Below are 24,766 nucleotides of genomic sequence, written 5' to 3'. Positions count from 1 at the left end.
AGGGGTTCCCAACACTATAAAAAGGGGTCTCACCTTTGGGGGAGCATGGAAAATGAAAAATGATCGTATTGTATGGATAATTTAACCCGATTTCCTAAAAACTCTATAGTTTTTTATATTTCTCCCAGTGTCCAAAATCACAAATATTCGACATCGTTAAGACCCTTTTACCCTTCTCAACTACGAATTTATGTCTTATTACGATAAAATTGTATCGCTCGTTGGCTAGTTCCAACTTCCACTTAAATCTAGAATCATGTTTTTTATGCAGAAACTCAGACCACACAAACTCGCATAAATTTATTTGTGATTTTTTGGTGAAATTGAAACCACCAAAATTGCAAATATCCTACTCTTTCGCATATATGTCAACATTTCGCATAAAAATATTTGTGAAACTCCACTTAAACTGAAACCACTAAAATCCTATTGTTTCCTATAAATCATATTTTTTTTATATAATTCACAATTGTGCATAAATATATTCGTGAAAATCCTTTTGTTTCACAAATGAATTGGTTATTTGCGATTTTAGTTGTTTCAATTGTTATGTGAAACAATAGGATTGTTGCAAAACTGTCAAATTTGTGTGAATCAATAAGATTTTTGTAAATACTTTTTTACAAATTTATGAATTAATATGCAAAAAAGTATGATGTGTGTAATTTTAGTGATTTCAGTTTAAGTAGACATATGTTTAAGCGAATTTATACAGTATTTGTGATTTTAGTGGTTTCAGTTTTTTAAGTGAATTTTTGTATATAACAACCCAAATAACAGTGAATGTAAGCAAATAGATATTCAAATCATTTAAACATTCAAATGATTTGAAAACACGTAAACATATAAGCAGTGACGTTATATACAAATAATTCAATAGTGCTTTCAGTTTAAAATTTGAATCATTTAAACATTTAACAGTGATTTTAGTTTTACATTCAAATCATTTAAACATTCAATCAATGACATTGTATACAAATCAATAATAAACAAACGACTTTATATAAAAAATCATTCATAAAATATTCAAATAACATTATATACAAATAAATGAGTAATCAATGAGTTACAATGTTGATCTTTAAATATATATAAAAAAACAAAAAACAATCAAATAAATGTCTACAATTAAAGATGTTGTGATTGCCGTGGTCATAGCTTTTTGATGACCTTATTTGTGTTCTCTAGAAGGCTAGCTTGAATATGTATCATATCCTCTTGATTACATACTATATACTTCAGCAACCATACTTTTTCAACTGCAAGAGTCAACTCTTCCTCCGATCCACTTGTGGTCGTTGAAAAACATGCAACCTATTGGACGGCTACAAAATCATCATTGGCGGCACGTTCCATGGATGACAAGTCAATGTCTTCACCGCCCTCATGTCAGTCTTAAAGTTTTGAGAAGAATACTGTGATGTAATCGTTCGTGGCATGCGATAGAAATTTGCTAGTTACGCAAGGGCGACTGGTTGGTTGCTGAACAAACAAAAATTGTTGAATGAATTGGTTGGCCATCTAATGCTCAACTTCATTCATGTTGTGCATCCAAATGTCCTTCGCCCCACAATCACATTGGCATTCTCGTCCTCCTCCAATACGCCTTCATAGGAGCACCAGTTTACCTACATTTCTTTTATGGTTAGGCCTACAAACATGCATTTATTAAAAAAATATACAAAATATCAATAACAATATTTATGTTTGCCCTAGTCAGTTTGCAAAGCAATGCAGTGCAATCAGCATATGACATGTGAGAACTCATCAATCTTCGATCACGGCTCTCTTCGTTGACATGACAAACTAATCAATTGCATTCATGTACAGTAACGACTTCAATTTAATCTATGATTATTACAAAATAACAAATGAACAAGATACATGTCCACGAGCATTAGACCTTCTTCCCCGTTGCGACCTCTTCGTCGAAGCATACACTTTCTCTTATGCATGGAGAGCAATACTGAACTCCTAAGTGGTGTTCGCATTTGACTTAGCCACATGATCCTCACTTACATTTACTTCTTGAGAAGGGTCCACATTAACCTTAGCCCCTTGGTCAAGTACCTCATCCGCTTTCTCACCACTGTCACTACAGGTGGCCGCATCTCTAGCTTCATTTATCTGGACATTAAGGTTAGCAACAACCTCATAGCCAGTCAATGGGTCACCCTCCCCCTTCTGATGCTTTCGAGATGGGAGACAAGATTGTGCCTAAAAACCGCTCAACTTTTTCTACACATTCTACCTTAGATACGGGCCACTTTGAAATTTGTAGTTATTCATTGTACGATAATTCATGTTTTTTTTAGCTCACTGCTTGAACATAACTTGTGTGATTATTGATAGTGCATTTTTTATGAAAAACTTTGAACACCCATATTTTTTGCAATGGACGAGGTTCTCTCTCTACCCACTAAGTCATGCTTCCAAATTAACAGGATGACTCGGTTTATAGTTCTTTGTTAGCTTTTGTTATTGTGCTTGCAAAATTTTAGATAATGTTGGTGTGGTCTCCTTCGACACAGTCTTCTTCTTATTGATCATATTGTATTAATAAACATATTCAAATTTTTCTACATTAACAATATAAGGAATATTGAACAAGCATTGCAAAAAACAAACAAACTATTTGCATTTCAAAAAGCATTTCAAAAAAAAAGGAACATTGTGCTTACTAGAAATAATAAAAAAGCATTTCATTTCAAGCTAAAAAAAACAAAAGTGAACATTGTTTCATTCAGCCGTTAAACAAAATGGAACAGTGTTTGATTAAGCCGTTAAACAAAAGAGCACATTGTGCTTACCGAAAAAACATGTCGTTAATGGTTCAACAATGATGAAATGCCTTTGATGAATAGTTGCCTGAAATATTTGACGAAAATAGTTGCCGCAAGGGAAGCAGGTTAGGGGCAAAAGACAAAAAAAAACCTAGATTATGCAAAAATAATCAGGTTGGGGATCACAGCGGGTTTATATATGATTCAAGAAAATATTTTGCAATAAATAAGGAATATCGCATATGTGTCATACTTTCGTAAATAATTAAGTATGCTATTTGCAATATAAGGTGATTTACAAATTACGTTATGCGAGATCGTATAGTATATGTGAATAAGTAAGATTTACAAATTTAGTGGGGTTTCACAGATAAATGTATGTGATATCATGTCATATATGCGAATAAAATATTTGTGAATTTGATGGTAAGTGGTAAGTGCAGTTTCATACATAAATTTATGTGATTTCGTGAAGTATATAAGAAAAAATAGGATATTTGTGAATTTAATGGTAAGTGGAGTTTTGCATATATATTTTTGCAATTTTATGAAATATATGCAAAAGAGTAAGATATTTGTGATTTTGGTGGTTTCGGTTTCACCAAAAATTCGCAAATAAATTTATGTTAGTTTGTAAGGTCTGAGTTTTCGCATAAAAAAACCTTTGATTCTATATTTAAGTGAGAGTTGGAACTAATCGACTGGCAATGCAATTTTATAGCAATAAGGCATAAATTCGCAGTTGTGAAGGATAAAAAGGTCCTAACAATGTCGGATATTTGCGATTTTGGATATCGAGAGAATATCAAAAAATTTAGTCTTTAGAGAATCGGGTCAAATTATCCATACAGTCCAGTCATTTTTTGATTGAAAAATCCTTCTGGGTAGCCTAATGCAATTGAGCCAAAAGGCAAACACAAGGTCCACCCCATTCAGTTTGCTCACAAACCAAGAGTGGACACAAAACCTTGAGCCCGATTTAATTCCTGGCAATAGTTTGGGGGTAAAAGTAAGTTGGTTCTTGTCTTATGCTTGTTTTTTTTTTCTTTTAACATGTGTGGTGAAGCTCCACCAGGTGAAAGGTATGTTCCTTGCTCTCAGTTTTTTTAATATTCAATTGATCTCATAAGTAATAGGTTGTAAAGAAAATCTTGTTTCTTAATGTGGTTACTGTAAATCATGCATAAGCCTTTTCTGATATTCTTTCATGAGTAGCGTTTATAAAGCAAGCCATTGTATGCGCTGGTACATCACGTCATATGAGAATCAGCCATAAGACTGTTTGATAGTCATGATAAATTTGTTGAAATGGTACGGTGGTTTGGATTTTTTCCATTGTTTTGTCCTTTTTCCAAAGCCAACTACGCTTGTATTATTCCTTCGTTTGTTTTAGTTTGCATATGTAATCTTTCTTTTTAACGAGTACAGCATGTTGTGATCTTTGATCATGCATGTAAGTTATTACAGTATGTAACATGGATCATGATTACTAAATAAGACGTTTTGGTCATACAGCATATAGTAAGTTGTGCTTCTTATTTAGTTGTTATATTTTTGAATTTCATAAAAGTCAAGTTGTTGAAACATATTTAACTATAGCTAGGTTGATGTTTTAACAACAATTTTTTATACACTATATGATTACTCCATCATTGTTATATTCAAGCGTATCATGCATATGGTTGCACATGAACGGGTTAACAGGCTGGCTGTGTGCATGGTGGCTCCTTTAAAGTGCAAATACTTGATTCTGTATATTTTATCAGTTTTGGATTATATTAAAAATAATAATAATAACAAAATAAATCGCATCATGTATCATGACCAAATTTATTAAAACCAAACTTTATGATTGACCGTGTTCAATATCTGATTTAACTTTCAATAGAAATTATTTAATTTAATTAAATAAGATCTATAGGTTATTTATTGATCCTAACCTACCGCGTTTTCCAACACCCATGCCATGACGTGCCCTACAGACTGCGTGCCATTGTGAGATAGTCTGAGTTCCTTGGGACATGTTTGCAATCTTGAATCACTTTCGAGACTCTCTGCAATCGATTCTCACATAGTCATGGAAACACTTCACTAAATCCACCTAATCATTCTAGATTGATCGCATAAGGGTTCCAAAATTTTATTTTATAGGTTGTCAGGCACTTTGAGCTGATCGACTTTGATTGTTTCAGGCCCCCGTCCGATCTCCTGTAGGCATCATTTTGACGTCCGTCTGTGTACAGGTCTAAACAAGAAAATTCCAATACTTGGTTATAAAATGCAGCTCCTCTTTGCCAAATCATATTCACATGTTTTCTACTTGTTAAGCTCATCATAAAACACATTTTTTTAAACCTAAATTCGAACCAATTCTGACCCATTAAAGCTTGATCTAGAGTTGTTGGGACCAATTAGAGGGTTCCATCCACCAATGGGGGGCTCGGCTTGTCTGGTAGGAGCAGCCAGTGCACGTCACCTTCTATTGGGACGTTGCAGGTTCAAAACCCAATGGTATAGTTGTATAACCGGTAGGAGTCTGCCTAACGCCAGCTTGCCTTTAAAAAAAAAAATCAGAGGGTTTCATCCTGGTGGATTCCTCATCATTAAAAGAAAAAAAGAACAGATGCAAATCAGTTGGAGTTCTAAACTGGATTCCAATAGTATATATCCAGATGAGGGTAAGCTTAAGCTCAACTTGAGAGTGAAAATTTCACAGGAACCTAAATACCCTCCTTGTTTTTGTTTCCTTGTACAAACCATAGATAAACAACAAACTGGGGGAAATAAATAGCTTAAAACATTACAAATATTTTCCTAGCATAAAAATGCCTCTAGCCTAAGAGGTTTTATCCCAACCACCTAATCTCTCAACAGGATCATAATTTGTAAACAACATGAATTCATTTCCTAGTTTGCTGGAATGCTTGGGCCTAAATCCACACGGATGTACATGCAGCAATTCCTCTGCTCTCTCTTTCTGCATTGCACCTGCAAATCATCAGTTCCAAATTAAGAAGAGGAACCAACATTCACACTAAAGAGTTTTGTGTTAGAAAATAAAGAAATAAGCAAATGGATGTGTTGGAAGTAAAAATTACAGATAATATATTAAAGGATATGATGGAAGTCCATCACGGGCTCACAGCATGATCAGAAAATTACTTAGCAAAATGTGTCCCAAGTGCCTAGATCACTCAAATGTTCGATTCTGTCTGAACTACTCAGTTTCAAGTGGTATCCACATTGTTCACAAACATTTAAATTTATATAAAATCCTTGAAACATGAAAGATGTAACAACCCCAACTCGTACTCCTTGAAAATGCAAAAAAAAAAATTTAAATCATTGCGAAAAGATTCTCAGAGACCCGGGACCTTTACAGTTTCACTCGCCATTGGATAACCCAACCAACCACAAGGGATCTTACATTTATCATCCATACCAAACCAAACTTTTATTGAATAATTAATTATAGGTCTAGAGACAATTGCATAAAAAAATTCAGAGTGCATAAACAATTGAAATGTAAAGGAAAAGTAAAGAAAAGCAAAGTCACGTTGTTCATATGTGAAGCGGTCTAGCAAACGTGTATCACTCGTAGCTCTCTCAAAAGCGAGTCACTTCATTGATCCTCTGCGGCTGCGAAAAACCACAGAAATAGGGTGTTAAAAATCTGAGAAATTCTGCGTACAAATCCATCTAATGAACTAAATGAGCATAAAGAATTCATGCAATATTTTAGAAGTACGTAATTATGACAAATTCGTAATTCGATTAAACATTCATGCATTAGAGACAATTATTAAGCATGAGGAAATATTTAATAAATAACAATTATCACAATTTAAGCAATACAATCATTTAGCATGCATTAAGAAACAGCATTAAGCATTCACCAATATTTAACAGTTAAAGAAACATGTAAACATGCATGATCTAATGCATAGCAGGAATATGTATGGCTTCAGTGCAATGCATGAGTAAATTATTACATCTTATTAGAACTTTTTTTTCATATGCATGTCCATATTAAATGCACACAATTTAAGTTTCTCTTTTTAATTTCTGTTGCCCGCGGATATACCAAACGAGTAAAATTCTCAAAGTCAAGTAGGATTCTCAGGGTAGCTTAGCACACAATTTGTATTTTATTACTGGATTCCAAACTTAGCCCTCGACCGAAACAGCATTCGAAACATTAGACCACTCATCTAATGTAGGGAACACCAGGGACCACTCATTCACAAGTGTCATTTTTCTTGGTATACCAAAACAACAATTGTGTCTACATACTACCCCAGGCAAAGTAACTGACTCTCCCTAAAACCGTGGTTAGGAGAAAGAACCTCAATATCGGGTTCAGGGGTAATAAATAAAGCACACGGAGTTTTTGTATCATCGTGATTCTCCAAAACCGAATCTTTAAGATTCTCATTCTTCTGGTGAAAGATTTCAGAACGTATATTACATTATTCTTATTCATTATCTTTTTATTAAAAGTTAATTATTGAGTTTTGTAATTCAACATGCAAAAGCAAAGGCAAAAGCTCACATCTACCCCTACGAGAGCCAACACGGGACTCCCGCCCATGAAAACACATAGGACAGTGCAATACAATACAATAAAAATAAATGTGGTTTTTGCGATGTATTGAAAAGTAAATAAAGAAGAAGCATCCAGTGCTCGAGGCTCTCCAGGCCTGCGATGATTCCCTTGGATCATTGATGTATCATATGCAAAAAACCTTATAAATAAGCCATATACAAATTGCATGCTCTCCCAATACATATTCACATATGCAAATCTTTAACTATGCACATGACAATAATATTCATAAGCATGTTTTATTTCATATGCAATGCCTATCTTTAAATCAATTGCATACTTCCACTGCATATACATGTTCACATCAGGGTATAATTTCTTTAGTGTACATATACCTGTCATCATTGCATGCCTCCTTTCAAATGTGTATATAAATATCAATGCATAATCTCAGCAAGTGTGTATATAACTGTCAATACAATGATTTCTTTTGAAAATGCATGTTTTCCTTAAGTTTACATATGACTGTCAATGCATATTTTCATTAAGTCTGCACTTACATGTTCATACATGTTTTCATTAACAATTCATTTCCTTTAGAACATAAGAATGCTCACGCCACCCTTTACATGATACAACTATAAATTTCACATATGCACATGTGTGCACAGACACTGAGGCATACCCTTTCAATTAAGCATGGTATCCTATTGTGCAAACATACGAACTTTTTATTACTTTACACGCATACAGTTGATCTCAAAAAAAAATTGAGTTTTACACCTGAAAAAAAGAAATTTAAATCACATATAATATCTCTCTCTCTTTTTTTTAAAGGGATTTACACCCAGCCGACTAGGTCGGCTGGGGTTCCAAACAGGCCCAGTTGACCAGGATCGGTTGGGTCTGGTGTGGGCAGACCCTGGCTGGCTATCCTAGTCTGGCCCAAGGGCTGGACTGGGTCCGGCCAGTCCCTGCCAACCCAGTCGAACCCATCGGATGGGCCTGACAGCTCATGCACAGGCCCAGCCCGGGCCTGTGTGTGTGCTGTCAGGGCTGGGCAGCCCACCAACATAAAAAAAAAATTAAATACATTTAAATCAAGCCAGCCCTCTAATATGATCTGGAAAGTTTTTTTTTCTTTTTCTAATTAAAAAGAAACTATACATGTATTAGGCAAGACTCCATTAAAAAAACATATTGTAAATGCTTCCAGGATTATACGTACATGATGTTACAAATTAGGGGCTCAAATATGCAGGTTTAAACATATGTTCATATTCACATATGACTGTAAACCAACCAAGCTATATGCATGCTCAAAAATCTAACATGAACATTAAACCTATTTGTAAATACTTATTCAACAATGCATATACAGTCAATGTTTTCAATAAGCATGTTTTCTAAAAAAAATCACATGTTCAACATATCGTTTTATACATTTATTCAGTCCATGGCATGATTCACCCATAGAAATCGGTTCCCACAAAGACTAGGCATTAAACGGACGCATATGCATTACTTAAAAATTCTGTTTTAACACAGAAATAAATATGCACATGATTTTTTTTTTTGAAGATGAAAAGAGTAAAAAACGCATGCATGGAAAGGGGATCCTCTTCCGTGTATTTTAAAGTGATCACATGAGAATCAAATCGGTATTCGATTTCTCACTTAAATCAAGAGAGGAGACCCGTACCTTATTGAAAATCGAAAAAGACACGAAAAATAGAGGTTGGATGGCTGAAGAAGAAAACCCTTCTTGTTCTTCTTCCTCCTTCTCTTTTCCTTCTCCTTCTTCCTTCCTCTCTTTCTCTCTTTCTCTTTTTTTTCCTCTTTCTCTCCCTCTTTTCTCTTTTTCCTTTCCCCTCTTTCTTTCTTTTTCCCCTTCTTTCTTCTTTTTTTTTCCTTTTATAAAGTGAGGGAGAGGAGGTGGTGTTCCCCTCTTCTCCAGCCCTTGCAAAAAAGGGCTGGAGAGTTCCCAATATGAGAACTCTCTCCCAAGTTGCCAAACTTGTTTTAAAAAAAAAATCCTTGTTGACCTTTTTCTAAAACTTCTCAATTCTTTTAAAACTCTTTCTCAAATCTTCTTAAACCTTCTTAGGTAAATAGGAAGACTCCTTTAAGAAGTCCTACTCAGCATTAAATTAAATTTTTAGAATTAATATAATTAATTAATTATTAATTAAAATTATCTAAAAACTTTCAAAAATAACCAAATTAACCCAGAAGGCTCCCTAACCTTATTAAACCCCAAATTAAAGCTTTATATTGAATTTAAAGCTGAAAAAATGTGGGGTTTGGATTTGGATCCGAATCTGAATCCAAAAATCCAAACCCATACCCAAAACGAAAATGGATCAAGATTTGCATTAAATCCAGATTTAAGTAGGTCTTAAATAAAATCCAAATCCATAATAATTCGAATCATATGCATTGGATCCAACCCGATCCAAATCCAGATCCGTTTTGATAAACTGCTCAATTTTTAAAAAAAATGCCATTTTCAGACCACCCGTAGCCCGAATCGAGAAAAATAAAATATCATTGTGCTCAAAATTCCGAGACACATCCAACAACATATTGTACTAATATCAAATTCTGAATTTCGTCTGAAATAACCCGAATTTCGCTTGAATTTAAAAGTCAAAAATAAAACTCTTTATCTCGCTTCAATTGGCTCATTACGACCTTATCGATGGAACCTGGACCAAGCCCAGACTCAAAGACATTAGTCTAAAAATGGAGCCTCAAACGATTTTTCTCCCAGACTTAGCCAAATTTTAGAAAATCTCATAAAATGACTAAGTACGAAAATACGCGATATTACAAAAGATGCACGAAACAAGATCCTTATTAGTTTTTAGGATGTTGGCTGCACTAGATAAACATTTTTCATAGAACCAAAAGCACTGTAGCATTTGTCATCTATAGCTCCTTTTTCATCAATTTCTACACAAAGTTAATCTTTCATTTCAGGAGAGTGGCAACAATGCTTATAAGCAAGAATAGAGTTGCAAGGTATACAAAGTTTTTCCACGAGATATAAATCAAGGAAAGATCTTTAGTGTAATACAGAAATGGGGCAGCCAAGAAATCATTGGCCTAATCTCAAAGAACTTTTGTAAACAAAAGAACAAAATATATTTACCTGTGAGCAAAAGTAAATACGAACCTACTGGTTTTGCAAGAAAATTTATGGTCTGCGCAACTTTCTCCAAGCATTCTTTACTCTGTCAACATAAAGGGAAAACAAAGTGATAAGCAGGATTTCCATAGCATGTAGCAAACAAACAAAAACATGGAAGTGCACCATTTAAGTGCTTGCTTGCTACCATTACAGCATGCCCATGTATAAACTAGATAACTCTTAGTTGAAAGCTCAAAAGTGCAAAAAATATGTGTTTAACTTTACATGGAGGAACCATCAGTTATAGAATATGATAATTCCATCCATCCGCTACCTACAGCAACATATAAATGTTGGTTTTTATGAGATTGCAGATCTTCTTGATCATTCAGCAACTCACAAATAATAAAAGAAAATAATTAGTTTTCTTGGTGCTTAACCAAAAATGCAGACAAAATTATGACAATTTTTGCAATTTTTTAAGTGGAACATTAAATTAGGAAAAGGAAGGGTAAAGCTAACAGGCTATTCGTGCATTTATACATATACCAGTCATTCAAAACAGATTTTATATATGTCCATGTTTTGTGCGTCTGTGTGTGGATCAAAGATAGAGAAAAAAGCATATTAAATAAGATCAAGGCAAACTCCTTACAAGATAAGGAGGATCTGCAATAATGACTCGGAAAGCATGTTTTAAAGCTAGTGACAACTCTTCTGGCTGGTTATAGTCATAGAAGGTAAAATCACTTCCATATTGATCAAACCGTTTGTCATACTCGAGCAGCTGAACCATGGCACCCGGATCCATCTTCTGAAATTCAAATAACATAAAAATCAGAGGAAAGAACAAAATTCTTGAAGGAAAAGATAACTAAATTTCAAAAAGTAGCACTTCATGAATTGTACCTATTTATCAATCAACATGAAAAAAGACAATTCGAGAGGTAGCTCATTTATTGAAGACCAGAGGAAGCTCTGGCATGGACAAGATGAATGGAAGCCTTGAACAAATTATTCTAACTCCTCATGTTTGCTGTTATAACGATCATCATATTTGAATTTGTCAAGGCATCAAAATAAAAAGTACGACAATGCAAAGGAGCTTGAGTGCTTTATAAGATAAAAGACCTAAGCACCTGTGTCCCTGAAAATCTTTAATGGTCTATATATAGTATCATCACACAAGATGCACCTAAAGAAGAGAATACGCTGTTTTTTTTGTTTTTTTTTCATCCATTCATGCATCAATATCAACTAAAAGATTGGCTCTGAATATGGTTCCAGTTCACAGACAGATGCAATGAATGAATGGCTCTAAGATGCACGCATTATCATCAATAGTGAATGACCACAGACTTGCAGGCCAACCATCCACTCTTAACAGATCATGATGCCTATCCTTCTCTTAACAGAGTATCTAACGAGATACATGTGGGTATATGAACATAATGAATATACAGAGTCAACAAACAAATCCTACCACTTTTCTCCGTCAAGACCTTATACACAGCCTTTTAATTCAAGAAAGAGAAGTCAGCACTCTATTAATAGCATGACTTTTAGTTGGTACTTGGTGACTGGCAAAACTCCTTAGGAGCATGCAAGATCATCATCACGATTGGGAATTGTCAAAGGACATATACATTTATTTTTTGTCATTATCTTACATTAGAATATGACATACTTCCAAAGTAGAGGATGAAATTACTAACCAAACTCAAACCACTCTTCCTCCCATCAAATTCACCTGGGTGCTAGAACATTCGACAGAAAGTAGTATAAAATGCTTATACCCATCGTATGGCAAGAATCAAGTTGCCAACAAAATCTAAAGTCGAACTCAACCATAAGAATGCTTGATTACCTAAACTCAACCAAGTATGGCATTACAAAAGTCAATTAGCGTGTCCTCCCTAACCTACATACTATACATTATGAGAAATGTGTTTCATCAAAACCCTGAAATCTGCAGTTCATCCTCTTAGCTTTCGCAACCAATTCTTTCAGACACGGTTATGGTGTTCTGTACTTTGAGCTGCACCAAGTGACTTCCACCAGTCTAACATAGCGTGCACGGTGCTTTTAGCTTGAATGACCTTGGTGACTACTGACTATGCTTCTACATGGAAAATAAAGGAACAAAACTCTACCTTAACTTTCCTATATTAAGATGATCAATGTTGAAATGATGGATTGTGATGGCTGTTCTTATCCTAATAATATAGAACATAAGTAATAAAAGTTTTTTTGGGGGGGATAAACCAAGGGAAACCAACCCCCACCCCAATCACCGACCTCACATTGGCTGGCCTCCTGTTAGTAAAACCCTTGAGGTCCCCCCTGCCCACCGAGCAGTACGCCCAGCTTCGACCTTGCGGCAAGGGACACCACCCATGGGTTTTGAACTTGCATCGTCCTGTCAACTTGGTGACATTCACAAGTCACCCATACCAGATGAGCGGAGCCCTTGTGGGCACAACTAAGAGTTACTTATTTTGAATGACCAATATCCAGTTTTACACAAGAACAAGGATACAGATTACTCTTAATCTTCTACTAACTTATATATATTGCCCAGGGGCTTTCTTATGTAAAAAAAGAGCAGAACTTCACTAGTAGGGAAACATGGTACCAATATCAAGAATATTTATCTCACTCAGATGAATATGATACCCACCAACCTAATATCTCAATTTGTAAGGGAGGAAATGAAACACGACGCTAGATACTTCAGTTCATCTGCGTGATACACGAGATTAAACAGGCCCTCATAAAACACCACCCACATCAATCGGATTCATTTGCATTTTATCTTAATGCTGAATCAGAAAAGGCCATGATTTTTCAACATGGCGATAACAGATAAAAACAAATCGAGAACTAAGAACAACCCAGTATCCAGAAATTGAGACTGGAGCAGGAATAATACAACAATAGAGGAGACCTTGAGGTATGCGTAGAGGGTAGGGCAGGCGATGCAAGCAATGGGCGAGAGGGTCGAGGCGCTCAGACGCATGAGCTCTTCCGCGACGGTCTCTGCAGTTTGTCTCTCGTACCAGAACTGGCTCAGCCTCCAATTTTCGGACAGCAAGACGGGTTCCGCAAGGTGGGTGGGCTCCTCTTCGAAGGAGACCTGCTGGGTTCTCCCCTTCTGTTTGTGGTTCTCCTGCTCTGCAAGGAACTCCTTGAGAGCTTCGAGAGCATGGAGGCTTAACGATGGTCGATCCTCATTGTCTTCCTCCCATTCCACTCTTTGCTCTCCAGCCATCGCCATCTCTCTCTCTCTTTCTCTTTTCGGCGCTCTTGCGTTCTCAGAGAATTAGGTAATTTACGAAAAGATGCCCAACACTTGGATTATTGCATTTAACCGCCTGTTTATCCAGATACGTTTTTAATACCGCTATACCATCCCGATTCCCGGCATAGGCCGTAGGTTATTATAGCCTGAGCCTGAGGTATAAAATGGCATTTTTGTTCTTGTAAGCAGGGGCGGAGGCAGGTAGTCCTGGCCTGAAAAACCCCAACAGGGAGGAAGGGCTTATAGTGGCTAGTGCCTACCCTGGTCAGAAATTGTGCCCACCTCCCATATTGAGTGCCCAAAATTGTGCATTCTGCATGCATAAAACAGGTGGAGCTACCAATTGTGGCTCAGCTTGTCTGGTAGGGGCAGCTAGTGCAGGTCACCTTGTGTTGAGACATTGCAAGTTCGATTCCCAATAGTATCATTCTATAACAGGTAGGATCTGCCTAACCTCAGCTTGCCTTTCAAACAAAATTAATAATTAGGTGGAGCTCTCTCATTTTATAAGCAAAAGAGGGTTTTCACTTTTTTTCTCATCCATATGGGATTATTCTCCCATAAACTACTTTCTTTGTGCATGATTTTTTTTTTTGTAGGAAATGCAAAATTTTGCTTCATAATGCTTCCCATTAATGCTCTCTCTATCTCAAATGCGTTCTTATTAACCTGCTCTCTCTATTAAATGCATGTTTTTTTTATGACAAAGAAAGCGAAAAAAAAAATTAGGTGGGCCCCACGACCACCCTGCTTTATGTGGCCCACCTTTGAAAGCTACAGACACACTTGTGCGCTAGTAGGGTTTGATCTGGTGTCTTCATCTCAACACCTTCACAACTACCCAGGTTGGCCACTGAGGTGACCCCGCGGTGGTGAAATGCACATCTCTTTTATCTTTCTCAAAATAAAATACTCATAAAAACGTTAAAAGTGACGTGGATTAGTCCTATACTGATCAGTTGAGAGGTGAAAGGCCCTCCCAAAGCTTACAAAAAAGGGCTATTCTATTTTTTAAGTAGCAAATCAACGGGTCGTTGACTCGTGTTGGGCTTGCCCTGACCTTATCGAAAATGAATTGGTAAGTATCGGGTAAAGAATTAATACAGTTTTCAGCTGAGCTCAACTCAATAATTATTGGATCAGTTTTTTTATGATTTAGATCCATTTTAGGGGTTATGTTTTGTTTTTTTCCTCAATTAACATAATATATAGTATGATCTTTGTTAAGGTTTAGGGTTTTGATATATATTTTTTAATAACATGAATGCTTAATTAAGGATTTAGGTTTTTTGTGTTTTTTTCAATTAGCATCATGCATAACCTATGAATAATGAGTGGCGATTTTAGTTAGAATATTAAGGGTTTTTTGTTTTGTTTTTTTCAACATATTGTTAGTATAATTTATTAGTAATTATTTTTTCCTTTTGTTGTGTGTTTGTGCCTAAGGGTGTCAACGGGTTGGAACTAGTTTGGACTTAGATGGATCTGAATTCAGATTTGATTTGGAGGTGTTGGTACTGGGTTCAGACCTGAGTATGATGGATCCATTATAAGAAAAACCATACCCAGGTCCCATAAGGATTTTAGCAACGGGTAAAACAATACATTTATCTTTTTTTACATTGAAAAGTCATGGATATGAACTTGTCCGGTATGAAATTTCACATACTACACACACTTTCATATACTAATTGGATCCTTAAGGTCCAACTTTGGTTCTAAACAAACCATCTTTGTCACCAACCTTTACTCTATAAGGTTTGGTACGGGTCAAGTTGTGTCAAACCCAACCTATTGACACACATATTTGTGTCCACCCTAATTTAGATTCCTGGCCTGTGAATTCTGCTAAACATATCAATAATAGGGCATTTTAGCCACTTGTTGACTAAACAAATGTCGACAGGATGGGTTTAGAGTAAGTTTGGCTCTCATACACTAATTATAAAAGCAACCAAATATTTTCTTAATAAATAAAAAACAACTAAATATATAAATAAATAAAGGGCCAATATTTGGTACTATTGAAGGCACAAAACTATTGATACGGAAATCATAAGTTGAAGCTTTATGAATTTAATCTAACCATATAGATGTATTCAAATAGTTTGTTTGCTAAGGATCAAACTTTGGATCGTGATGTTTTGATCATAATTAGTGTGAAGCAATGCATTCTTCTTTGCACGGGACCGGAATTGCAATGGGATGAAGACTTCGTTGTTACACTCGAAATCGCTAGGAAGTCCGAACTCTCAACCCTTTTCTCCACATGCTCTTAGTAACCAAAACTGTTACTTTCTGTTAATGTTTGTATGTTGTTTCATACTCTTTTTTCACCGTATTTATAGACATGAAAGGGTTCAAACTTTGGGACACAACCCTGGGAGAAATCCCTTCATCCCCCAAGAGACATGTCTCTTGTATTGTGATTGTTGGAATGGCCTCCAACAGTCGGCCATACGACCTTACATCTCCCACTTGGTCATAAGGGACTTCTTGTGTTTATATGCTTGTTCTCAACAGGAACCTTGCATACACACTTTCTGAGTAATTTTTACTCACCCAATGTTTATATGCTTTTTCTCAACCAAAACCTTGCATACACACTTTTTGAGTAATCTTTACTCATATTATGTTTATATGTTTGTTCTCAACTGGAACCTTGCATACACATTTCTTGAGTAATCTTTACTCTCATTGTGTTTATATGATTGTTTTCAACCAGAACCTTACATACAAACTTCTTGAGTAATCTTTACTCATTTACCACTTAGACATATCTGAGTCCCATCTGACTTACATGTCTAGTGAAAACATCCTCAGTCACTGCCTTGGTTAGCGAGTCTTGGTTAGCGAGTCTGCTACCATGTCACTTAAGGAACATAGTCCACGAATATTTCAATTTTTATAAGCATATCATGAATATATTGATATTTAACTTCAATATGCTTATTTTTAGAGTCATCAACTCTAGTTCGTATTAGTCTTATAGCAGCTTAATTGTCATAATATGATTGAACTTAATCTTTTAGAATATCCAATTTTAACTTATTTAAGAAATGATTTATCCACACTCTAAATGTGGCTGCCATGTTACAGACAATATTCTCAACTTTCTGGGTATATTGTACCACACACCTCTGTTTTTTGCATGACCATACAATTGCCCCACCTCCTAACATAAATACATAACCAGATGTAGACTTTGCTTTATCTCTATCACTAGCAAAGTCAGCATCTGAGTAGCCTACAAGCTTTAAACTATCTGACTGATAGCATAGCTTAAGTTTCTTAGTTCCTTTTAGATATCGAAAAGTTCTCTTCACCGCTTCCTAGTGAGAGAGTCCATGATTACTTTGATATCTACTTACTAGACTTACAGCAAAGCTTAAGTCAGGTCTAGTACGAAGCATTATATACATCAAGTTTTCAATTGTTTGAGCATAGTGAATATTCATTTTTTCTTGTTCAGCCTTTGGACAATCATTCTTATTTAGCTTTTGGCCTTTTACTATAGAAGTACCTTTTGCTTTAGTACTTTTCATTCTAAATTTCTTTAGAATATGGTCAAGATATTTTCCTTGACTCAGACATAGCAATCTTTTCTATCTCTATGGATTTTAATTTCAAGGATATATGAAACTTCACCTATATCTTTCATTTCAAATCGAGAACTTAATCATGATTTAGTCATATTTATCATGCCTATGTCATTTTCTGCAATTAATATATCATCAACATAAATGTATAACATAGTAAACTTACTATCACTATTCTTAGCAAACACACAGTGATCCAAAATATTTGCCTCATAACCCAAATTTGGTTATAGCATTATGAAAAGTCAAACACCACTGTCTTGGTGACTGCTTAAGTCCATATAAGGATTTATTTACCTTGTATACTTTATCTTCTTGACCTTTAACTTCAAAACCTTTTGGTTGTTGCATGAAAATAATTTAATTTAATTCACCATTTAAGAAAGTCATTTTCACATCCATTTGATATAGGTCAAGATCAAAATAAGCTACCAATGTCAAAATAATGTGAATAGATGTCAGCTTGGCTAAAGAAGAGTAAGTTTCTTCATAATCAAACTATTTTCGTTGAGTATAGTCTTTTGCTACTAATCTTGCCTTGAATCTATCAATAGATTCATCTGCCTTGAGTTTTTTCTTGAGAACCCACTTGCTACCAATTGCCCTATATCCATTAGGTAAGGTATCTAGTTCCCAAACTCCATTCTTTTCTATGTAGTTCAGTTCATTTTTCATTGCTTCCTTCCAAAGTACAGACTCATTAAAAGCAATTGCATCTTCAAAACTCAAGTTTTCAAGAGTTTCATCCAAATTCATTGGATAACATAATTCCTCACTCAAGAATGTATAATAATCATTCAAATAGGATGGAGTACTTATTGTTCTTTTCTATCCAGTTACTGGTTGTAAAGTTTGTTCATTATTCACAACTGAATCGTTATGCTCTAACTATTGAATGGGTATCCCAGGATCGTTTATGATATCCAAAAAGACGTCATCATCTTCATGATAAAAAATAATTTTTATTGAGTTTTCAAGAATTATACCTCTCTACTCTCTATAAATCCTTTTTCAGGATGATATAGTAGATATCCCTTTAATCTTTTTTGATATCCCATGAAGATGCATTTGATAGTTTTACTATCTAACTTGTCTCTCATTTCACTAGGAATCAACACATGAGCAAATGACCCCCACTTTTGTAAATGACTCAAGTTTGGCTTCCTATCAGTCCACAATTCATGGGGAGTAAGCTTTGTAGCCTTAGAAGGAACCTTATTCAGGATATACATGGTAGTGCAAATTGCTTCTCCCCATAATTTCTTGGAAAGATTTGCATGTGCCAACATGAATTTTGTCATATCCATTAAGGTTTTATTCCTTTGTTCTGTTACACCATTCTGTTGTGGTGTATAAGGCATAGTTGTATGAGGAATTATATTATTATCAATGCAGAAGGTCTTAAACTCATGAGAGTTATATTCACCTTCTCTATCAGATTTAATAACTTGAATTTTTTATTCTAATAATCCTTCAACTTTATGTTTATATGCCTTAAATTTTTTTAGAGCTTTTGTTTTCTTAGAAATTAGGTATATGTATTCATACTTAGAGTAATCATCTATAAATGTGATAAAATATAATTTATTTTCATGTGTTTCTACAGTTAAAGGTCCATAAATATCTGTGTGTACCATAACTAACAAATCACATGACCTACTTTCCTTAGGAAAAGGTTTTCTTGTCATTTTCCCTGATATGCATGGTTCATATTTTTCAAATTTTATATTTTTAAGAGAAGGTAATAATCTCATGTGAATTATTCTTTTTATTTTATTGACATTTACATGCTATAACCTTAAATGCCATAAATATGCATCAATATTAAATGTACAATCAATATAACCAGAAATATTCATTGTATTACTTATAGAAGAAGTTATATTAAGACAAAAAAGATCATAGTCAACATCATAGAGGCCCTTGACCTTTACTTTTTCATCTTTTTCAATAATGACCTTGTCACCCCAAAAGCGGATTTTGAATCCTTTTTTAGCAAAACCTCTCACTGCTAAAAGATTCTTTCTTATGGAAGGTACATAAAGTACATTTGTTAGTAGGAGACTGGTCCTTTCTACTTGAAGCCTATAGGTCCCTATCACGACCACATCACTATAGGTGTTATTTCTCATATACACCTTATAATTTTCAGGCTTCAACTCCTTCATCTTCATAAGTCATTCCTTTGTCTTAGACACGTCACGTTGCCCCTGAATCAATCCACCACCCTGAAAAATCACTATCAACGAACAATGATTCAGACACAGTGCATACTAATTCTCGTTTTCCATTTACTTGCTTTCTTAGATTCTCTTTCTTGGTTCTATTTAGGCAATTATTCTTGAAATACCCAATTTTTTCACAAGAGAAACATGCTCCCCTGGTTGCATTCTTGGAGTTCTTGTTTTGCATTGGATATTTTTTATTGAATTTATTCTTCTTAATTTTTTTGAAGAATGTGCCTTTAGGCTTGAACTTGTAAGAGGTTGCTGGGAAGGATTCTTGGGTATTCATAACTTCTCCCTTTCTGTCTTTTGACATGTGCTCTTTCTCAAGAGCTAATTGCAGAGAGAGCTCAGTTAGAGTAAGGCTTTTCTGGTTTAATCTCATGGGAATCAATACTATTTTTCACGTCGAAGGAAGATTGTTTAATATGGTAGAGATTTGCATGCACTCAGGAATATCATTTTCTGCTATAGCTAAGTTCTTAGCCATTACCAACATTCAATTCACATGATCGACTATGTTATCTGACTCTTTCATCCTCCAAGAGTTGTACTGCTTCAGAAAAAGTTGAATATAGGTCTCTAAAGTCATATCATACTTTTTCTGACTTCATCCATCATTCTCTTCACATTATCAAAATCTTTAAACACTCAGATGAGGTCATCTTGCATAAACGTTAGAAGAGTTGCTCGAGCAAGTTGATCTTCTTCAATAAACTTGTTATGAGCTTTCTTCTCTTCTTCAGTCGATTTATCAGTTAGTGAAAATTTTGTATTGTTCAATACATATAGGGTCGTGTTATTTGTCAATAGATATTCCTTTTTTCTTCTTCACATTCCAAAATTCATCCCATTTAATTTTTTGATTTTGGACAACTCAACCATGACTATTCGATTTGCCATTTTCCTAATTATAAACAAATATTAGAATTAATAAAGTATATTCCAACTAATATTTATAAATATACATAATTTTGATCATTCTAAACTAGTTTAGCATGCAATACGATCTTTAAGTATGCAAGAAACTCACAAAAAATGCCAACTTTAAGCACTATTTGACAAAAACAAGTAGCAAGTGTTTTTTTAAAAATAGAACCACTTTTCTGCAATTTTAAAAAGTATTAAGAGAGGTTCTATGTAAACAAAAAATATAGAAACCTGCTTCTACAATTTTTTTAGTTTATCGAAAAAGATAAACCTCTTTTATGCAATTTTCAAAAAAGCAGAAACCTTTTTAAGTAAAAACGGAAACAAAAACCTCAAAAAGATTTTTTTTGAGTTAAACAGAAAGATTCAACCCTGTTTCTATAATTTCATAAAAGATCAGTACCTTTCAAAAATTATATTTTTTTTTGAGTTTAATAGAAAAGAAAGGAACCACTTTTCTATAATTTCAGAAAAGTCAGATACTGTTTTTCAAGAAAAAGTAACCCCTTTTTCGAATTTGAAATAAATGTTAGGTTTAATATGAAAATTTTCCTTTTTTTTAAAGACTTATACGTTAAAACAAAGAGGAACCCAATTAGGGTTCCTTTTCGTTAAAAAATGTTCAAAAAAAAAGAAAGAAGGCTGCCACCGTTGCCCACCAGAGTGGTGTTGGATTTTTCAGCAAAGATCCCTCCGACGACTTTCTCTGGCCTGTCTGGCGACTCCTAGGTATGCAAGAACCCCTTTCCCCTTTTTCCTTCCTCTTTTTTTTTTTTTTTTCATTTGTTGCTGCAGACGACATTGGTCAGGCAACAACCCACTGCGCCTGAGAGGGGTCGACCGGTGGTCAGACAAGCGTCAAACCAGCGGTATGGTCAGATTCTCAGAGTGTTGGAGAGAATCTGGCCTCTGCCATTCGTTGTAGGCGGCCCAACATTCTTCAGCCATCCACGATGTTTTGGGTTTTCCTGCAACGACCCGATGGAGTGGAGGAACCCACTAAACCGATTTGGGCATGCTCGGTTTCAGCATCGTCCAGAGTCGGTCTGACGCTTGATTTTTTTTTTTGGCGAGAGGAGCACTATCCAATCGGTTTGTTGAAAACCCCCTTTCTGAGGTAAGTTGTTGATTTTTTTTTTCAAAAACAAAATCTCGAAGATGGCTGAACCCTCTTCCTGTTTTGTTTTTCCCTCTTTTCTTTTCTTTACACAAATCAGGAACACGCTTGGTTTGTTGATTTGTCTGAATTAGAAAAATAAAAACTGACCTCTAGCTTTGCTTTTTATTTTTCTTTGTTTATGCGCTTTTTCTGGCGATGAGTCTTTGCCGTTTACCCGTGTTCAATTTCAATGTTAATACTCCCGCACACATAGGGGACTTTCAGTGACACCATTAGAGGTTTTTATCGAACATGCTCTGATACCACTGAAGGAATTCTTCTTTGTACGAGACCAAAATTGCAGCGGGATGAAGACTTCACTGTTATGCTCGAAATCGCGAGGGAATCCAAACTCTCAACCCTTTTCTCCACATGCTCTTAGTAACAAAAACTGCTACTTTATGTGAATGTTTGTACGTTGTTTCATACTTTTTTTTACTGTATTTATAGACATGAAAGAGTTCAAGCTTTAGGACCATGAGAGAAATCTCTTCTTCCCCCAAGAGACATGCCTCTTGTATTGTGACTCTTGGAATGAGGCCATACCATCTTATAAGTGGGTTCCCACATAGGGTTTTCCTGACTTCAGCAAAGGTTCATCATCATCAAAAACCAATATTTCTACTAAACAGGATATAAACAGGATGTGCAGTCGACTTGACCACATGTTAACCCACTTTTTTGTTTCTTGAAGGAAAAATATTAACCTGATTAAATAGGTGGATTTAGTTTCTAATTCGATGCGCGTACCCTAACAAGTTCACGTGAAAAAGTAGAAGGAAACATATTTAATTTGGTTCCAAAGCCAAATTCGACAACATCGATTTATAGTTGCAATCCGTAATCATATCCGTTCATGTGATCATGAACTCAATCCATATCCAATCAAAACCAGATCCAAATACTCATAAGGACCCTATATTGGATCAACAGACACTCACCAAAAAATGCATTGGATCCGGGTCTTATATCCGATACATCTCTCTCTCTCTCTCAGCGTCTGACTCTCCGGGAATCGCCATCGAAGACTATCATCGCCGGAGTTCGCAGCTTAATGCGATGGTCGGCCTCGCCGGAAACCGCGTCCAACGCATCCTACTTCGACGGAAAGCTCCGTCGGAAACCTAATTCGCCGGAATCCTAGCCGGAACTATCCTTCTACCACCCCAACCCTAGAGAGTGAGCGACAGAAAGATAGAGAACCTTCAACTGCTAGAGTCAGTAGGCCTTGATCCCCTCTCGATGTGCAGTTACTTCATTTACCCACCAACGCTTTCTCTTCCGAAACCGATTGCTTTCTCAATACAACCATTTGTTGGTCAGAAACCTTCCCATTTTGGCGAATTACCCAAGTAAAAGATTGGGTTTAGTCATCCTTGGTCCCATATAGGGTTGTTTTCTATCTCTATTTGTTGTATTTTTTTTTATTTTTTTCATTTGGGGTTTGCTGGGGTGTCCTGAATCACCATGTCTGAGGAGGTCCTAATGCACCTCTCATCGAACTCGAACCAGTCCGACCCTTCCATGACTTCCAAGCTTGCCAAGCTTGAAGCCAGGATGGCCGGTAAAGGCGCCAGCTCGGTGCAGACGTCGTGGCCGTCGGTTTCCTCCGCTCTGAAGCCCGACAGTGCCGAAGATGTCACCGAGCAATCTCCATCAAGTGATTCCGATGATGATGTATGCGCCATTCTTTGCTAATGTCTCTTCTTTTGCCATTTAGTTTCCGTTTTTTCCATTCATTTGCCCGAGAAATGTTGTTTGTTATTATGGCCAGTCCCTTGATCTCCATGTATTTTAGATTTATATATGTTATATGTCACGTATATCAATTTGATTGTTCTTCAATTGCCTTGAAGGAAACACAATCAGGCTACTGATACTGGTTTTTGATTGCCCATGCCAAGAAAACATACATTTTATTTTTTTGGGGGTTTGCATGATTCCTGTATTTCGATAAATCGTCGATTGAGTTGGTTGTATTCTTGTTCCTTTTCTGCATCTGATATGTCAAGTGTTAGTGTAATCGCGATCTTACCCCTGTTTAACTTTTAGCTTTGTTGGGAATAATACTGGATCCATGCACAATGCATCTGGGTTACGGCTAGGTTGAAGTTAGGTGTCTTATCAGAAACAGCATGTGATGATGGGATCTGTTTGTTTTATACTTTTTTTCAGATTGTTGAGGATTTTTTGATACAACCCAATGTTAATAAGAGGCCAAGGATTCACGAAGAGGAGCAGGTAGCTGGCATTCAGCAGACAGAGGTACATTGAGATGCTCAGATTGCAGACTTTTGTACTTGCTCTATGAATGTGAGAATGGTTGCTTTTGGGTTCGATATTGAACTTTCTTCCTAATTGCTGCAGTTTGTCCAATGATTGCTTTTATTGTTAGTGTTAAATGCAATTATCTGGTTGCAGATTTTGTTTTTTTCTGCGAATTAATTGCTTCTATTTTGTTTTGATGCTCACTGTGTCCAGTTTCTGGCTCGTCATTCTGCATATCTCCATCTATGTAGGTACATCGATCACCAATGTCTCAAATGTTTGTCTGAAATGTGTTTGTCAACACGTTGAACAATAAAACCACCAATGAGATTTTGACATTTCTATATTTTACAAATGAATTATAGTTTTATTTGTCTCCAATGAGATTACCTTTTGTTCTTCTGGCCTTCACTCATTACTTTTAAATTGGTTTGCTGCGGATGCTGACCAACGAGGGAAAGGATATATAGTCTTACTCTTTTGATTCCTTTTCATTCAAACAAAAAATTCAATGTCTCCAATACATGATGTCAATGTTGGCAGAGGAAGCAAGAGATGTAGTTTCGACTTTGTTTCCTTTTGAACATCATATTCTCATACTAATTATTAAAAAGCAATATTAAGCTCAGAATTTCCTGATCAATTACTATAAGTACTCTGCAAATAACTCAAGGAACTTGCTAGATCTCCCTGCCCTCTAATGACTGAGTACTGATTAATCTTTTATTCCTATCTCCCATGTCTATAATTTATTTTCCTTATCTATAGGAATTATTTATAATCTTAGTGGTCCCTAGTCAATGGTTTATGTTTTGATCTATG

General features: G+C 35.6%; 2 protein-coding genes across 4 annotated transcripts in view; one reads left to right on the top strand and one right to left on the bottom strand.

Moving 5' to 3' along the window:
• Window positions 1-5,417: 5,417 nt before the first annotated feature.
• Window positions 5,418-13,756, bottom strand: LOC149830717 (uncharacterized). 3 transcript variants are annotated; one of them, XM_090015908.1, is made up of 4 exons: window positions 13,410-13,756; window positions 11,118-11,276; window positions 10,484-10,565; window positions 5,418-5,771 (listed from the first exon to the last, which is right to left on the bottom strand). In XM_090015908.1, the coding sequence occupies exons 1-4, from the start codon at window positions 13,737-13,739 to the stop codon at window positions 5,620-5,622; spliced, it is 723 nt and encodes a 240-aa protein (XP_089872034.1). In that variant the 5' UTR covers window positions 13,740-13,756; the 3' UTR covers window positions 5,418-5,619. The 3 variants fall into 3 exon arrangements, with proteins under 3 accessions (XP_089872034.1, XP_089872035.1, XP_089872036.1); XM_090015909.1 differs by having other exon boundaries at window positions 10,508-10,565; window positions 13,410-13,755; XM_090015910.1 differs by lacking the exon at window positions 5,418-5,771 and adding an exon at window positions 6,362-6,422 and having other exon boundaries at window positions 13,410-13,755.
• An 8,951-nt stretch (window positions 13,757-22,707) lies between these two features.
• LOC149830716 (serine/threonine-protein kinase TOUSLED-like) overlaps window positions 22,708-24,766 on the top strand; it is a 71,040-nt gene continuing 68,981 nt past the window's right edge. Inside the window, exons 1-2 of the mRNA XM_090016726.1 lie at window positions 22,708-23,353; window positions 23,852-23,941. Coding sequence (XP_089872852.1) covers window positions 23,144-23,353; window positions 23,852-23,941 — 300 coding nt within the window. The 5' untranslated portion in view covers window positions 22,708-23,143. The remainder of the gene's footprint in view (window positions 23,354-23,851; window positions 23,942-24,766) is intronic.

Source organism: Nuphar pumila, chromosome 8 (genome assembly GCF_984573655.1).
Source record: "Nuphar pumila chromosome 8, dmNupPumi1.hap1.1, whole genome shotgun sequence".
Classification (NCBI taxonomy): Eukaryota; Viridiplantae; Streptophyta; class Magnoliopsida; order Nymphaeales; family Nymphaeaceae; genus Nuphar; species Nuphar pumila.
The sequence above is the reverse complement of the archived record's forward strand: the minus strand, read 5'-3'. Positions and strand labels throughout refer to the sequence as shown.